Raw genomic sequence first — 18,486 nt, 5'->3', positions numbered from 1 at the left:
GTTCGTCTGAGAATTATTTGGGAAAATGACTGTTCTTGAAAGATACTTGGTGTCTGGGTTCACATTCTTCACTTGGCTTCTGGGATTCCACTCCTTCTTGGCTTCCCAACGTGGTCGGCAAACTGTGGCTTGCGAGCCACATGCAGCTCTTTGGCCCCTTGAGTGTGGCTCTTCCTAAGCCTTAAGAGTACCCTAATTCAGTTAATAACAATGTACCTACCTATATAGTTTAAGTTTAAAAAATGTGGCTCTCAAAAGAAATTTCAATCGTTGTACTGTTGATATTTGGCTCTGTTGACTAATGAGTTTGCCGACCACTTCTAACCTCACTGGCTGCTCCTTCTCAATTATTACCTGACTGTTAGCCATTGGAGTAGGGTTGCCAAACTTAGCAAATAAAACACAGGATGCCCAGTAATGTGAATTTCAGATAGTGAATATTTTTTAGTACAAGTATGCCCCATATTCATACTAAAACTTATCCATTGTTTATCTGAAATTCAAATTTGGTTGGGCATAGTCTATATTTTATCTGGCAACCCTACACTGTAATCATCTAGGCTCAGTCCTTGGATCACTCCATAAAAATCACTTTCTTGGCAATCATATCTAATCCCAATGGCTTTCATGAAATCAATACACTGGTAATTCCCAAATATACGTCTGGAGACATAACTTATAATCTGAACTCTGGACTGTTTTATTAAACTGACTAATATGGGAAATCTATGGTAAATTTTAAATGATCTCAACTTGGGTGTTTTTCTTGCTCCTGGACCTGTTATAGCATGTTTATAAATATTGGTCCATAATTTTGAGTGCATCATCAAGGCTTGATTCTACTTCCGCTGTCATGTTGGCCTGTTTCCATCTTTGCTTTGTGCCTTCTTCGTGACTTTCTTTACCATTGACAACATTCTTGCTCCTCTGGACTAGGCATTTGTATCTGGTTCCTTGATTCTTGGATATCAGCATGCCCCTATGGATGTGGCTCATTTCTTGGCTCTCGACATATTTATCTAATTCAATGGAACATCCTCTTTCAGGCTCAGGGCCAAAGGAATTCAAATGCATGACCATCTGCCTTTTACCTGGCTAGACCTGCCTTTGGGGAGGGTGGATGGGAGGGTGAAGAAGGTGAGAAAGGGGGTGGTGGAGATGGTGGTATGCTTATTTAGTGAGAGTAGAGGTGGAGGATATTTGGGGCAATGGAAAAGGAAGGTAAGTAATGTTGGACATTTTGACCTGTTGATTTACCCCTGGGTCATCACTGGTCCTGTTGAGTGTAGTGATAATCACTTTTGAGATAGCTACTTTCTTTTGCACCAATTTTCAAGTCAGTAGAGGATAGACTGAGCAGAAGGTATGATATTCACATTCCTAAAATGCATAAATAGATTTCTACAACAGACCCATATGGTAAACCCCCACCAGAAATGAGCTCTGTGTGTGGGATCAGGAATATGGAGGAAGGGGATCAGTGCATGAGAGATAATGGCCTCCTATCTTGGCATTAGTCCAGGGTGAACTAACACGTGCATTTCAGCTAAAAATCTCATTCTATCAATTTTTGGTAAATTCACCTAAAAAGATTTTTTTCTATCTATTTATTTAGTTGAAAAAAAGTCTTTACTAATCAGCTTGAGTTTTTACCAGTTAAAAATGACAGACTCTGTGAGCACCCAAAAAGGCAAACACTCACTTTATAGAAGAATTCCTATAAAATGTTCCTCAATTATTTGTTTGCTTAATCCAGCCAGCTGCTGGTACCAAATATTTCATTCAAATAAATATAGAAAATCCAAAAAAATAAAACTGAAAAATATATGTGCAAGCAAAACCCAAGTGGCACAAGCTGTGCAATTTTAAAAACATCTATATGATAGCATTGAAGTGGTATTACTGCATCTCAGTTCCCAGGCGGGTGCTCTGTGACCATGTCAGGAACCCAGGAACCCAGGAACCCAGCCTTCAGATGTGCGGTTTGGCTTTCCTGGCTTTCCTGCAAAATCATCCTAGTAGGTACATACAGTAGAATTATTTTGTTGTGGGTTTTAATAACAACAGATAAAATGCAGTTTGGGCAATTAATTATGCACTTAATTTTGAAGCTCTCGACCACTAATTTAGACTCTAAGATTCAGATAAAAGTGTCCAGTTTAACTTCACAGCATGATCTCACTGACCAGTACGGGCTTCCCACCTACCCATGTGTGTGATGTAGACCTGGTTAGTAGTGCGGGAAATCAAACCATAGCAACGAGGACATAAGAATTACTCTTTTTATAAGGAAAGCATGACATGTGGGTTATTTATTCCAATAATTCTAGCCCTAAGTAAGCGAAGTATTAGATTTTTCCTATTTGCAAAGACTAAAGAAGATATAGATATTGGGGAACCAGGAATTTCACTATCTAGGTTAAAATAGCTGGCTTCGTATGAGGAGAGTACTTCAAGGGCCCGCCTAAGGACACCACTCCTTATTTCATAACTGAAGTTTGCTCCAGTTTTTTCAAACAAAATAAAACGGTCCAAAGTAAAAGGTACTTGCTCATAAAGATGACTTGGATATATTACAGAAAGTAATTTAAATATACTTTTTCTATTCATACTCTAGTTTCCATTCTGTTTAGTCATCTTATTTCAGAAAAAGTTCCAAACACCCCTAGCTATTCCTGACCACTTTTTCTCTCCCCTTCGCCTTGCTAAATAATCTCTATCTTTGCCTTCCTAGCTGAAGGTAACAGTCTTTCTGCTAACCACATATTAATTCACAACTGAAATCAAGAGGTAAGCCTAAAGTGGCTGACTGAAGGCACCATCACTAGGTGTCACCCCCAAGTCAGAGCCAATTAGTTTCCAAATGTCTGGGACAATGTCAGTCTCTCCAACTGCAGGTAAACAAAACCTTCAACTGCCTTATACACATCGAGGTCAAGTAAGCAGGATCGCCCAGGTCAGCTGGCAACACAGACAGAAGGCAGAGTGACCGCCCCCCGCTGGATACAGCCAGGCTTCTTCTCCCTCAGCACCTGAACTGTGAGGATGGGCTCCGCAAAGACAAAGAACACACCCCTAACCCTGAAGAAGAGGCCATTAGGGATTTTCCTTTACTTTGCCTCATTCCTGTATTTGAGTGAAAATACGATGCTTTCAAGTATCATTTACTTTTTGGTCTCTGATCTCAACTGGCATAACTAATCCATAAAATGCCCATTAAAATGTACCTTTCCAAAACACAATGAGTAATGAGTGGAGTTCAAAGAGCCCATGCCATAAGAGTAATTTTTAAACTTCATTGTATAACTGAACGCATAATTTATAATAGTAAGTCAACATTTATTGAGATAATATTTAAGCCAAGTTCTGGCCCTGGCCAGGTAGCTCAGTTGGTTAGAGCATTGTCCTGATAGGCCAAGGTTGTGGGCTTGATCCCTGGTCAGGGTGTCTATGACAATCAATGAATATATAAATAAATGGAACAAATTGATTTCTCTCTCTCTCTCTCTCTCTCTCTCTAAAAATCAATAATCAAAACTTTTAAAACAAATTATATATGAAATTAAAAAACCTCTTCAAAGATGTGTTTGCTTTCTTATCTATTTTAACATTTGATGATGAGACGGTAGTGTTTTTTTTCTAGAGGACCAAGTGAATCTTATATAGAATAAACTTCTCCCTCTTTAGAACAACGTCATGGACAAGTAGAGCTAATTTTTTTAAAAATTGGGAAAATATGAATGTGTCAGTAATATCCCACAGGGTAGTTTCATTTAGATTTCTAAGCCCTAAAACCTAGAATCTGGACTTAATTCAATTATGGGGATGCAGTTCAGTGATTTGAAAGTACAACCACATTGATATGTATGACATGAATGCAACTCGGACTTACGTATGTAAAGGTTTTCTTTCTTCCTTCCTCCCTCCATTCTTTCAATAACCATTTGGTAAGCTCTAAACACTAGAGTTGCAAATAGGAATGAGATATGGCTTCTGCCCTTAAGAAGCATATAGTAAAGGGAGGGGATCAAGTAGTTAAGCCATAACTTAGAGCAGTGTTGTAAGTGCCACCCCACTGAAGGATGCACAGCGTCCTGAGGATCACAGAGTGAGATAACACAGTAGGATTGCAGGGTCATGGAAACTTTCCAAAGGAGATGATGCTTAGATTAATTCTTCAAGTTAAATGGATTTAGCCAGTCAGGGGAGAGAAACAGCACTGAAGTTCACTACTATGAACTGAAACTTAGTATAATAACTACTCAGGCCACTTACCTTTCCCCGTAAGTGACGCTGAGCTCATCTAGAACCCCACTGAGTTTAACTTGAAGTTCCTTCAGAATAGCACTAGCTTCAGGATCTAACTGCAGAGAGACCACAAACAATGTTACTTTGGAGTTCTGAGAAAACATGCTTTTCTCCTACAAGAATTCTGCTTGTTACAAAGTAATGTTAAACAATAAAACACTTGTGAATTTTTTTCCCTTTATCTTTGAAGTCAAATGCAAAATTTAGGAAATTCTACATAAATCAAAAGAGTTTTTATACATGAAAATATCGATCGAAATGCATCGCATGCATACAAATAACAGCTAGATAGCAAAGCCTTAGCTGGTTGCAGCAATGGGATGCAACGCATAACAACATCAGTTTCAAGGGTATGATTATGTCATAACTTTGAAAAACTATCAATGCATTAGTTAAATATATGTGTTGCTTCAAAAAACATTTTCATCTTTGTATCTCTGTAAATGAATAGGCCCATTAAAAATAAAAAAACTGGTGAAAATTAATTTTTGAGTACTGCATTGCATCTCATTTAAAATATGTTTTCATATTTTTCTAAGTATGGAATTAAATGTAACAGGATAAACAAATTATCCAAGCTCTTCAATGTTTCTCTGAAAGTGACAGGCCTGACTTCTCTTTTTGGGTGTCAATTTGCGACTCAGAGTTCAAGATTCAAAGTTTCTCACATTTATTTTTTAAAGTTTCTTTTTTAATATTTAAGTACTTATATCTTGGAACTAAGCTGTTCAGCAAATTTGGGGGAAAAACATACTAATTAAATCAAAATAGGTTTTTTTTATATGTTTGTTCTTACAGGACAGATTTTAAAAGCCAACTTATTTTTTTATTAGAGTTTAGTTTAGTTTAGTTTTTTTATTTCAGAGAGAGGAAGGGAGAGGGTGAGAAAGAGAGAAACATCAATGATGAGGTAGAATCATTCATCAGCCTCCTGCATGCCCCCCACTGGGGTTTGAGCTTGTAACCCAGGCATGTGCCCTGACTGGGAATCAAATTGAGACCTTCTGATTCGTAGGAAAATGCTCACCCACTGAGCAACACTGGCCAGGCAGATTTAATGTTATGCTATAAAAATAAACAAACAGCAATCTATCATCTTGACAGAATATTTTTATAATTTGTGTTTAAGATCAACACAAAATTTACCAGCATTTAGAATATTGTATCCTGTTTTTAATTATGGTTTTGCAAGTGAGTTGTAAATAGGATGACTTTTCATAGATGTATTATATAAAGCTGCTAGAAATTCCATATAAAGGGAAATCTAGACTATTCTCTGAAATATAAGCCAATCTCCATTGAGTCTTGAGAAATTTAGTTTCCTATTATTAGTACCTATAGTTCTTACAGAAGTGGGTCTACTATTGAAAACAAGAGAATGGGATAAAGCCAACTTTGGGGAATAGAACAAATTAAAGGAGGGCTTACAGCAATAGAATCTAAGGACTATGATTCTACCAAATACATGCAGGACCCAACATCAGTTTAAACACTTGGAGCCAGCCCAAGGACAAAACCAGTATACATTGACCCTGTAATCCCCCCCAAGAGCATTTTTTAATATTAAATAACTGTTAGGGAAAAGTATTATTTATATACCTTAGCCACTGGGTTGCTTTAGGTTGTAATGATGTGACTGAAAACATTGGAATAGAAATTTAAAAAATTGCATTTGACATCTGATGCTTTATTGGTTATATCAAACTAATCCTTGATGTCAAATTTGACTCAAATCCAGATGATTTCAGGATTGATTAGTTTCTACTACTCTATTAGAGCCAATATGATTAGTTTCTACTTCTCTATTAGATTCTTTTGGACTCCATTTTTTTTTTCAGATAGGCTCACAGCTCTTACCTATAGACACACAGGCCACCATAACAAATGTACTAGTAGGCTTTTCTAGGAGCTGGAAAACCAGAATGTCCTTGAGAGCTGTATTCAGCTACAACTAGTTGCAAGGAGTGATTCATAAAGACAACTAGAGAGTACCTATGTAATAAGGGCTCCACTAATATGCATTGAAGCACGATTAGTCTAATAAACCATTACTCCTCAAACTTCAACCAAAATAAGTATGTGGATTGTCATACCCAATCCTAGAGAACCATGCAAACTGAATTTTTTTGTTATATTTTACTGCTGTTGTCCTAAGACCAACTTTAATCTGATTTTATTTGGATAAAATGTTGCAGAATAGGGAATATAAGAGAAGCCCTTCCAGGGCTTCCGGTTCCCCACACCTTGGAAAAAGTGGGTGTAGGTGATAGTTTCTTTCATATCTGCCACCTTCAAGGAAATGGCTCAGACAGTAGGATTCCCTTCAGGAAATGTGGTTGGTTCTTATTTAAAATCAGATTGTGTTTTCATACTAGTTTGATATCTACTCTGAGGTAGTTTGTTCATCTGTTAAGAAAATGACTTTAAAAATCACACAAAATGATTAAATAGGTCAGTTGGGTAAAATGATGCTATTTTCCCATAAATTATTGTAGTCCACTTTAGGTATTTTGTGAATGGAGATTTCTTATCAAATAATTGGCTATTACTTGAAAATCTGAAATAGTCTAACGATAGAATTTTAAATATTGGTTGACCGTTTTCATTTCCTGAGAGAAGCGTGGGTTTCTAAGTAGGTGCTGACAGACAATGCTTATAACCAGGTCAAAAGGGGGATAAAAGAAACCTAGAAAATGTTTAGTTTCAGTTAAGTATTCCATGTTTATCTGATCCAAATCATACCATAAACCATTAAAATAGCAACAGTAATTTTGAGTCCGATATTCAAATTGTAGGTCTTTTGCAATAATAATGAGCATAAATACCATACTCTAATTATAAAACAATCTCTTCAGACTGCCTGAAGAGATTGTTTTATAATTAGAGTGTGTTATAATTATAATTAGTCTGGTAGGTTTCACACGCTCCTCAAAATTTTTGCAGAAAGTCCTTTAATAGATGCTCACTATTTACCAATTCTTGAGTAATTTTGCATTTCTTTATATGACCAAATTGAGGAAATTTTCCTTATTCCTATAAACTCCCTAGAGTTTATAAGAAATAATAATTTGGGCTTTGAGAGTTTATTGCCTAAATTAACAAAAGCATATACTATAAACTATTGGCGACTTTGGAAAGGTCAGAAGCTACCTAATTTTTTTTCACAAAGGTTTAAACTTAGCCTAGTTCATGAGTTATATGATGTCAAACATAAAAATTAACTTGCACCTTTTTTGTTTAATTATGAAATTATTAAAAACCAAAAAAGAAAAAAATTTCAAGCATTCTCAATTCACAGTTAATAAATTTATTTTAAATTAGAAACTGAAGCAGTGTCCCTGAACAACTTAAATGGCTGACAAAAACGAAACAACAAATGGATCCATGTAAAGAGGAATATACTCAATGAAAACTTAAGAATACTGAATCAAATTCTGAGTTTAATAAAGATCACAAAAAGATTTTATAGACACTCTATGAAAAGTTTAAGAATTCCAAAATCTAGGCTAGTTAAGTGTGGTGCTAATGATCGGAATGAACCTTAGTCATATATAACTAATGTCTGAATTTTACACCATTGAGATGTTTTATACCATCCAGCCTTGGTAACTTGTCTGGAAAAGAGAGCTAGCAGGAAAGATATCTCTTAAATCTTTGTCCTTAAAGCTCTTCTACTTTTCCTTTAAAAGAAAATTCACTTACCATCTCCTTTTGCAAATCTTCCTCCACATGTTCACCCTAGGCAGTTAGTAGCTTTAGCTTCTGCACTAGCTCTGCTTTTTCCTATTACTGCCCACACAACCCTCTCTTCTGACTGTTCTCTCATAAATCTCTATCTTCCATGGTGGAACTCTATCTTATTTAGCTTTCTATCTAGGTGTCTGCCTCAGTGTCTGGCATGCCTAGGCATTTACCAAATATTTCAGGAGGGAGGCAAGGGCAGACAGAAATAAGTATGCACAGACTCCCTCAAAGAAAATTCTGATGTCCAGAACACTCCTTTTCCTTGGAACGCTATTTTGCAGTGACTATTAATAGAATCTTTCATTCCTTGGCAACCATATATTCTGGAGTTACAACTTAGTCAAATATTTTTCTGCTTGCCAGACCATGTCAGATTATGTCCTGATATTTCTTTGGCTCAAAAAATATGGTTATCATACCCACACTGCATGTTTGTTTTCCAGCACAAAATCTTTCCCTAAGAGAAGAAAGGGAGGATATGTTATCTCAGCCTCTTACAACAGCAATTGTTAAACCAACCATTAAGGTCTTAGCGAGATTTATAACTCATTGGTTGGGAAGTGGCATTTAAACTCCTTTGAAAACTCAATACAAACTCTTGAAAAAATAAAGACTGTATGGAAGAAGTTAAGGATCGTTAGTGTGAATTTCATTCCTTTTCCAGTGTGCTTTGCTATCTCATTTCCTTTCTCTGTTCTACAGGCTACTAGACTACCTTTTAGCATGTTCAACTCATCAGCGTTAACTTTCCATTACTTGTTTATCTAAAGCTGTGCAGATCAGGGAGGCCGATTGCCCTCATCTTCACAGGGTCCAAAATTGAATCATTAGTCTAGTAGGTTTCACACATTTCTCAAGTTTTTTGCAGAAAATCCTTTAATAAATGCTAACTGCTCCACTACTTCTCTGAGAGAGTAAGCCTCATTTCTAAGAAAAAATGTTGTTCAACTTGAGCTCTTGGTTCCTTCTTTTGGATTTTGTTTCATCAAATATCCCTTTTTCTATTTTCCATCTCTCCGTCATTAATTTTATTACCCTATTTTATAAATGTGCTCAAATAACATTTATGTTAAAATAAAAAGTAGAATAATAAAAGGGGAAAAAACAACTTATTTGGAACTATCTTCCCATTGACATCTTGCTAATATCTTTTCTACTCTTTGAATGGCTCACAACGTAAGTGTAAATTTCACACCCTAATTTTAAATATGCATTAAATCTCTGTGGTGTGGCTTCTGTTCTAGATACTCCACTGAAATGTTCACATATAGGTCACCAACAACCTCTTGGTTACTAAGTCCAATGACTATTTATCCTAACCCGCCTGCATTCATACTGTTGTTTCTCAAGCTCTTTATTTTCTTGCTTCTCTAGAGACTATCTTCTTCTACCACTTTTATTTTTCTGTTCATGATATGTCTATCTCTTTTATTGACTTCTCTCTATTTTTCCTTAAATACTAATGTCCTTCAATTTTCCATTCACAGTCCTTTTATCACTATAGTTTCTCTTCTTGAAAAATCATACTCTTTCCTATGGTATCAATTATCACCTCTATACTTATGATCCCCACGTCTATTATCTTATACTAGTAGCTTTAACAGGATACCTGCCTGCCATATCATGTCTATATTCCCCTGCATCTACTAGCCTTTTCTACTTTGATGACCTCAAGCTCAACATATGTAAGAGTCATTTTCTAACCTGCCCATCTTTAACTTTTATCTCTTATTATTGTCTTTAATTTGATTGATAGCATATGATTGTTTAAGGCAGAATTGTGAAATTCATTTTTGACTCCTTTCTCTTCTTCCTTTCACATTCACTTAGATACCCAATACAATTGATAGTATCTCTAAAGTATTTTCTCCATCTTTCCTACCCTCTTTTTTTCTACTACAAAATTTTTCTCATTCAGATTATATTGTACTAGTAATCATCTCTGAGTTGTGTTCTAATCCTTGCTTTCCCTCTTCTATTTTGTCTTCTTAACTGTTCCTGAAGTTGTTATGATAAAGCCCAAATCTGATCATAGTACCTGCTGATTCTCCTAGTAGCTTTCAGAGAATTACTTCAAGCAATTTCTTATAAACTGATCTTAGCTTTGTTATTTCTTTTGTTTTGAAAAGATTACTTCTCTCCAAACCTTCTATTTGACCAAAAATTTACTTATCCTAAAAATGCCTGGCTCAAATTAAAATATATTATTGAGAAAGTAGTAAAAAAATCCCTGGTGATTCCAGTACAAAGTTACTTTCTTTGGAATGCCTTAAGTCACTTTGTAGATCTACAGTGTTCAGCATGGATCACATGGTACATTATCCTATATAATAAAAGACTAATATGCAAATTGACTGAACGGCAGAACGACCGATAGCTATGATGCACACTGATCACCAGGGGGCAGACACTCAATGCAAGAGCTGTCTCCTAGTGGTCAGTGCGCTCCCACAGGGGGAGCGCTGCTCAGCCAAAAGCCGGGCTGACGGCTGGTGAGTACAGCAGTGGTGGTGGGAGCCTCTCCAGCTTCTGTGGTAGTGCTAAGGATGTCCAATTGGCAGGCCTAAGCCATTAGTTGGACATCTCCCAAGGGCTCCAAGACTGTGAGAGGGTGCAGACCGGGCCAAGGGACCCCTCAAGTGCACGAATTTTATGCACTGGGCCTCTAGTCAGAAATAAAGACTATATGTTCTTCTCTACTACAAACAAACATGCCCCAGATCTACCAAAGTTGCCCTGTGTGTTTTTTGTTACTTTTTGTAGTCCTCTGAGGAGATACCCTCCCAAAGAATGTACAAGATCATTTGTAGAGTTAGACTATGGCATTTTCCTTATGCTATTCATAATTCAATGAAGTGTTATAGTAGAGGTATTTCTATAAATTCATGCTTCTAACTTCTTGCTTTCAGAACGTTGAAAAACATCACTAGCTATCTCTCATTCTAATTAAAGAGAGTATACAGTGAATCCAACTGTCTCTGTGCTTCAAATCAACCAAATGCCTTGAGATGGTAAATCCTATTTGTTAACCAATTGAGGAGATGGTTAGGAGAAATTAACCAGGCAATATCTGCATACTGCTAAAATAAAAGGCCAGCAATGAAAATATTTAGTTCTTGTTATCAGCTGCCATGAAACTAAAAATAACTGTCATTTAGCCAAAAGACATCTCACCTTTGAGCCTTATTTACATAATAAAAGGCTAAGGGTTTAAAGTGTATTCTTTTGTTGGAATATACCATATAACAACTACAACTTACATTTGAAGTATATTTTCAAGTTTAGAAAGTGTTGGGGGGGTCCTTCCCCAATAAACCTTACCTTTTTAATTGTTCTGACTTCCCATTAATAAACTTCGAGTTCTTTGAGGGTGAGATCTATATCTTAGTAATTATTGTATCTCTGGTGTCTAGTAAAACTTATAGTTCATAATAGGTGCTCAGGAAATAAATATGTGTTGAATGAACTAATACATTCTGTCTTCATATTCAGTGTGCTCTAGCCTCTGTTTTTCATGAAGTGATCAACTCCAAGGGAAGTGATGCTTAAAGAGGTCCAGGCAGAACAGGGAGTCGGCTTTTAAATAACTCTTTCAGTGGGTACTAAAAGGAATATTGGCTCTAACTGTTATTTTACAAGGTCTTACTATTTGTAAGCTTCTTGAGGCACAATGCATTTGGTTTGAGTTCTTTTTATTTTTTATCTCAACACTTACCCCTCTATAGATAAAAGTAGGTAACAATAGACCTTTCAATTACATAGGAAGAACTTTGGAAATTGCCTTAGGAGACATTTTAGAATTAAAAGGAAGACATAATACAACTAGTTAAAATTGTCTATTCTATTATGTAGTGACATCTAAGAAATATTTTCTAATTTTATTTTGTAATTGCTATAAAAGAGATAAAAAAGCAGATTGATTCTCCTTACATATCAATTATATCTCTATTTATGTTAAGGAGTAAAGGTGAGACATCATTTAGACTGAACATTTAGCTTCTTTGACTATACCACCTCTTTTAATATGATTAAATATAAAATGTAAGCTAAGTCCCAGATGTTTAAAAATATGCTGGATATTTGTTTATGACTACAAATTGGCTACCTATATTTTGAGAATATTATATTCTTTAATCCAAATATTTTCCTGCACTATTGCACACTGAGTTAAGGTGTATTCAAACAATTGAATCCCATGTTCTCAAGATTCAAAATATATTAAGAAGGTCAGTTAGGATATGACAAAGGTATTCTGAGCCATTTCCTAAATACCTGGTTGCTACTCTAAAAGCAAAGAGCAGTAATTTTCAAAATGTGGTCTTTTGACCAGTACCATCAACATCATGGGAATTTATTATGAGTGCAAATCATCAGGCCCCACTCCAGACCAATTGAATCAAATACTCGGAGGATGGAATTCTGCAATGTTTTCATAAGCTCTTCAGGTAGTTCTGATATATGCTGAAGTTCAAGAACTACTGGCATGGAATAGTGTTTCCTATAAAGCAGTGATCTTCAATCCCCTATTGCCCAGCAAGTATAAAGTTGAGAGGATAGTGCTAAGTAAAATATGACAGAAGATAATTTCTGTCCTCTCTGGTCTACGTAACTGAAGACTGAGTCCATATGGCTAAAATATTTTACAAGGGATTTTAATCAGCTACATGTATATGCTTTGGCACTCAGATGCAATTTCTAATTGATACATCAAAGTCATCTTTGAAAATGAAAAGTAAGCCCGGGCCTGTGTTGCTCAGTGGATTGAATGTTGTCCCATGCACCAAAGGTCACTGGTTTGATTCCCGGTCAGTGCACATGGGTTGCAGGCTTGATCCCCAGTAGGGGGCATGAAAGAGGCAGCTGATTGATGTTTCTCTCATTGATGTTTCTATCTCTCACTCCCTCTCTCTCAAGTCAATAGAAACATTTAAAAAAGAAATAAAAATGAAAATTAATATAGATATTCATCTCTGAAACAAAAAAAGTATTAATTTGCTCAATAAAATATATACGTTTTAAGGTAGATGGAGTTATGTTCCAGATTCCTTGGCCCTGTTCAGGAAAGATTACCGCAATGAGATGAGTAAAAAAATTCAAATTTTTTTGAAACACATTAATAAAAATAACATTGTTGTACCTAGTTGGTTTCCTCTGTGTTTAGCAGAATGAGAGAATTTAGGTAAGCAAACAAACCCCCTATTTCCTCTAAATATCTTAATAATGGCTAACTTCTAGAATCTGAAGTGCTGTCAATAGGTTAATAGGCCTGGTGATAATTATGGATTCTACCATTCAAGAAGATTGCACCAGCACAGGTTTGTGAAGGAGTGAAGTGCCTTCCGCTTACACAATACAGTTATAATTCTTCTAAATCAATAAGTTCTGTAGAGTTTCATAATGACTATTATGACTTCCTGAAATTAAATTTTAGATTTTATGATTTTATTTTTCATGTACTTGTACAAATTATATTGCAGATGAAGAAAGTACAACTAAGTCCTGCCCACACCATTATGCATTTATGAAAAAATGAATACAGACTAGGTATTTATTTGCAATTGATATGTACTGAAGTTATACTCATGAAATAATAAAGCTATTAAAATAACATAACCAAAATATATCTGTTTTGCTTTTGAGCTATTAGTGCTTTTGTAGGATAATAACACGATCATTCACAATGAATGAAAAATATTACCTGGAATCCTGATAATCACTTTATTGTTATTGTGTGAGAAAGGGACAGGTAATATAGTTTGGAGATCGTGATATAAAAAAATGAAAATTCTATCTTAAGTCACCCCATATGATGGGTTGGCCATTTTCTTTGTTTCAGTATAAGGATTCCCAAAACTGTATGCACATTAAAAAAATCACCTGAGGTGCTTTTTAAGGAAAAGACTCTGGGCATCATTCCTAAAGGTTACTTTTGCTCCAGAGTTTGTGTGACATTAAAAAAACCCACAACTTTTCCATAGTCGTCAGAAAGTGGTTATGCCAAAACATGCTCTTAAGTTGTATGCAGGGAAGCATGTTGGAAATTCACTTTATAGGAGAAGGAATTTCATGGTTTGCTTTTTCCTTTAGATATTTTTTTCTAAATTGGAAAAGAATGTGCCAACATGGGGCACAGGATACTGTGCAGGCAGATGTTAACAGTGACTGCTCATGCGACTGCTTTGGGAGCCGCTGTCAACAGCAGCAGCCCAAAATTGTCCTCGTGTTAGGCAACGTTTTTCTCTTGCACTCCGTACAGAGAGTAACCCTTTCCTCCGCAAAGAAGGTTTCAGGCATTCTTCCGGTTTGCAGAAGGAAAAGACTCACCCTGCAAAGAAAGAACAGCTGCCCCCACCTTGGTTGGGTTAAAGCGGCTGAGAGCTGCAGCATCACGCAGCCAGGCCTGCAGGCGGCCAGCACTACGCAGACAGTAGGAGAGGCAAGCAACACTGTGGTTAGAAGCCAACTAATTAACACATGGCATCGAAAGCTATTTTGAGCAAGTGCACAAGCAATCATTTGCTAATTAGATTTTTGTGGCAAGAAGTGCACATCCTAGCACAGATGGTAGAGGATGAAAATAAGAAGAAACTCCGTAAAGAAGGATAAGATCTAGGTTGGAAAGTTTCCCTTAGCAATGCCAGTCAAGATTTTATAAGCAGTTCCACTGTGAGGACAAACTGGAAATTGGCACTAGTGGGCCTTTCAAGGCTTGAATAAGGCTGCTTTAAGTGCTACATATATTTTTCATATGAAAGGGTAAATTCTGTCATTCTTAATAAAATCCTTTTCATCTTTGTAAAAGCCCTGAGTTAAGACACTGCTGTTTACAGATAACTGCATTGGAAGATCTCTGCCCATTATTTTGAGATTCCGGTGCCCAGGGGAGGCTAAGTGTAGCAATGAGCAATCTTAACATAATTCCGTATTAATAATAAAGCTTATTTCTGTCTGGGAGCCTGCATGTTACACTTAGACTTGGGTTCAGGTCTTGCTTTCTCTCACATTTTATCAACCCATGTGCAATACTGATTGGGTCTGCCTAAAGCTTTTTCTTAGCAACAAATTACAAGATATAAAAATGGAAAAGAATGAGAGAAAAGAAACTTTGTGCAGAAAGGGAGATGGGAGAATAGAAGGGGGCAAAGAAAAGGAGAGAACGAAGAAAAAAATATTTAAATGTTGGAAAGAAAGGAGCTAGGGTCCATGCTGTGCCTCTAACAGATTATATTGTTAGAAGCCAGACACTCATTTACTTAATTGACTTTTCCCGTTAAATTATGTATAAGGAATTTAGCAATGGACATTGCGAATGTTATGAAGGGAGAAGGCCCCAAGCTCAGTATTTCCAGTTTCATTATCTTCTCTAATATAGAAGAGTCCTGTGATGTAGCCATAAATTTGTAACTAAATTTATAATGTGAAACCTGCACAGTTCAAGCTGGAGATTTTAACTGAAATAAGGAATCCATTTTTGATTAGTGAACAAGCCACCCCACAATTTTTCTGGTTAGCAAGTGGTTTGGCCCACACAGTTTATTTAAGTATAGATATGATTCATCTGGTTAATATGCAGCTTAGCAATATATCGCTCACATTAGATTTCAGCCACAAAGAGTAATAAAATAGTAGTAGGATTGGGAGAGATTTCTGGAAATAGGACATTTTGTATAACTTCATCCATAAATGATTTGTGGTCTTTCACAGCCCCTAAAAGGAGGTAGAATTTCCCATAAGAAATCAGTAATTTCTTCACTGCTTTTCAAAACAGCAAGTGAAATTAAAGTCTGAATATAATACACAGCTAAAAACACAAAGGGAATCTTCACTTTGTATTTGCTTGTGCTCTCCTAGCTCAGTGAAAGAATTCTAACAATGAGATTGATGCTCTCAAACCGTGCAAAACCCATAAATGACATGCTTTGGGGAAGAGATTTTTATTTTATACAAATTAGACCCAGTCTGCAGGGGCAGGAAGCACAGTGCATCCAAGTTCATCTTTGAACTGTTGCACCTTCACAGATGTATCCCAGTGCTTCTTGCCTGTAGGATGCTAAATAGCAAGTTCATTATTCAAAAGACAGGCTCACGGAGGACAAAAAGGACATTCAGGGCGGTGGGGGAGGATGTAGAAAGGTCTCCTTGGAGTCAACCTCACATGGGAAGAGGCCCAATCCTTAAAGCAGCATTTGGGGCCTAAAAATTTAGACATAAAAGAGACCTTTTGCTTTGAAATCAACCCACTTTTATGTATATCTCATACACTTACTCTGGCAAGTGTATGAGATATACATAAGGAACAATGTAAATAAAATCTTGACCAGAAATATTCCCCGCTCTAGCTACCCTTGGGATATTTTCCTGGAGGTCGGTGGGGGGAGAATGCCAGCTGCCTGCCTGCCCTCTTGGCACTGTCTCCGGTCCTCATTCCCCAGGCGCTCCTGTTGGTTTGTGAAAGGAACTGCAGCAGCAGGAAGAGGCAGGTACAGAGCGAGCACTTCCCTGTCTGCCTGATCCACACAAGCAAATGAGAATAAGGAGGAAGTGCGCTGGGCTTTAGGTCTAGTGGGGGAATCAGCCAGGTAAAGGATACGATGCTTACTATCACAAACCTCATAAGAGAATCTTTCTCCTTCCTTCTTCTGCTCATGGGATTGCAAGTCAAAGATGTTGGACAAAGACAGGACACATTACAGACACAGCACACAAGACGTTATCCACAGATATTTTTAGACATGAATAAACCACCAATACCTCAAAACCACCAGCACCACAAAACACATTTCAGAATGAACACTGATATCAAGTTGGAATTGCACAATACGGCAAAAAAAAAAAAATCTGCACTTTGTAAACTTTAAAGATCATTAGCATATCTACTTAATTGTATATATATATGACCAAATATATATATACACTGTAAAAAGCTATTGACCATCTTCCTCATCCCATTCACACTGCTAATATATTCACTAAAGTATTCTGTTGTGGACATAATAATAAACTCAGCTATTAATTGGGTTTTATATTATTATCCTTTCCCGTTCTTTAGCTAAACCATGTAAAACTTGATTATGAACCTTTAAATAACAGATATGCTGCTAATGATCTCTAAGTAGGTATTTGGCAAAAGTAGGCATAAAAACATACCCACCTCTTTTCCTCCCATGGATTCAAACATTTTTTCCAACTGGACCCGTAATTGCTGAATATTGTTCATCAGTATACAGGGCTTTAAGTAAAGCAAACACACAAAAAATAGTGTGAGAATCCTTTATACACTAAATTATGGGATGAGTTTACCTTAAATGTAAGAGTATACAACCTATCACTGAAGACCTATTGTATTTGGCAAATGTAATAATTCCGTAGGATGAGTTTACCTTAAATGTAAGAGTATACAACCTATTACTGAAGTCCTATTGTATTTGGCAAATATAATAATTCCGTACTTTAAGATTATGCTTTTTAACAGTTAAATGGAAGGAGAATATATAACAACCACTTTAAAGAATGAAATTTAACAATATACTCAGACAATAAAGCATTGAAGAATCACTACTAAAGTTTCTTTTTAATTCTTAACATCTTGGTATTTTATACCTAGAAATTAACCAAACTCTGTTTTTTAAAGATTTATTTCAAGGAAAACAGATTAGTTTAAAATTTCATTATTTCTCTCTTTTAAAAATTAAAACACTATCTGAAATTTAAAAACCAAAACAACAACAACAAACAAAACAAGAAAACCTTAAGTGGATTCTCTTAGGCTACAAACTCCACATGTTGGTATTCACGGCCCTTCATTATCTGGCTCCGAAGAGTGATTCCTTCTCATCTCCGTCTACTGCATTATGATTATTTCCAACTCTCTGCAACTTATTCCCTCCAAAATACCTGCACTTTCCATTTGCTGTGACTTTGCTGAGTATGCGGCCTCTTCCCTTAGTCTCTGCCTACTTGAATCAAACCCATCATTCAGGTTTAAGCCTTCTCTTTCCTACATTGTATCCTTCGGCCACTTACTTGATATTTGTTTTACTTTACTATACATTTGAGTTGCTTTTCACTCTCTCATAAGCTGGTCTTAAATCCACTATATGTGCTTCTGTGCCTTTTAGCTTTTTTCCCTCCCAGAGTATTGCACAGAGCCATAAGTATAAACTTGTTTACAACATGTTTCTTTTCTTGTTTTTGTTTTTGTTTTTCCAAGAAGGCAGAAATATGACAATAAAAATTCAAAGCTTTGTGACAGGACTAGATGTAACCTTTGAATAGTAAGAATTAATTTATAATTAGTAAAGAGAATTCAGGAACAGTTCTAGAGTAATTTTTTAATATATTTTATTGATTTTTTACAGAGAGAAAGGGAGAGAGATAGAGAGTTAGAAACATTGATGAGAGAGAAACATTGATCAGCTGCCTCCTGCACACTCC

At 36.2% G+C, this 18,486-nt stretch overlaps 1 protein-coding gene across 1 annotated transcript in view; it reads right to left on the bottom strand.

The window, feature by feature from the left end:
• Positions 1 to 18,486, bottom strand: part of UNC13C (unc-13 homolog C (C. elegans)) — a 557,952-nt gene that overhangs the window by 78,250 nt on the left and 461,216 nt on the right. The window contains exons 23-24 of the mRNA XM_005882381.2: positions 17,204 to 17,281; positions 4,276 to 4,364 (exon numbers count right to left, since the gene is read on the bottom strand). Coding sequence (XP_005882443.1) covers positions 4,276 to 4,364; positions 17,204 to 17,281 — 167 coding nt within the window. The remainder of the gene's footprint in view (positions 1 to 4,275; positions 4,365 to 17,203; positions 17,282 to 18,486) is intronic.

The sequence above is a fragment of the Myotis brandtii genome, unplaced genomic scaffold, assembly GCF_000412655.1.
Source record: "Myotis brandtii unplaced genomic scaffold, ASM41265v1 scaffold709, whole genome shotgun sequence".
NCBI classification, from domain to species: domain Eukaryota; kingdom Metazoa; phylum Chordata; class Mammalia; order Chiroptera; family Vespertilionidae; genus Myotis; species Myotis brandtii.
This window is presented reverse-complemented; position numbering and strand designations above follow the sequence as displayed.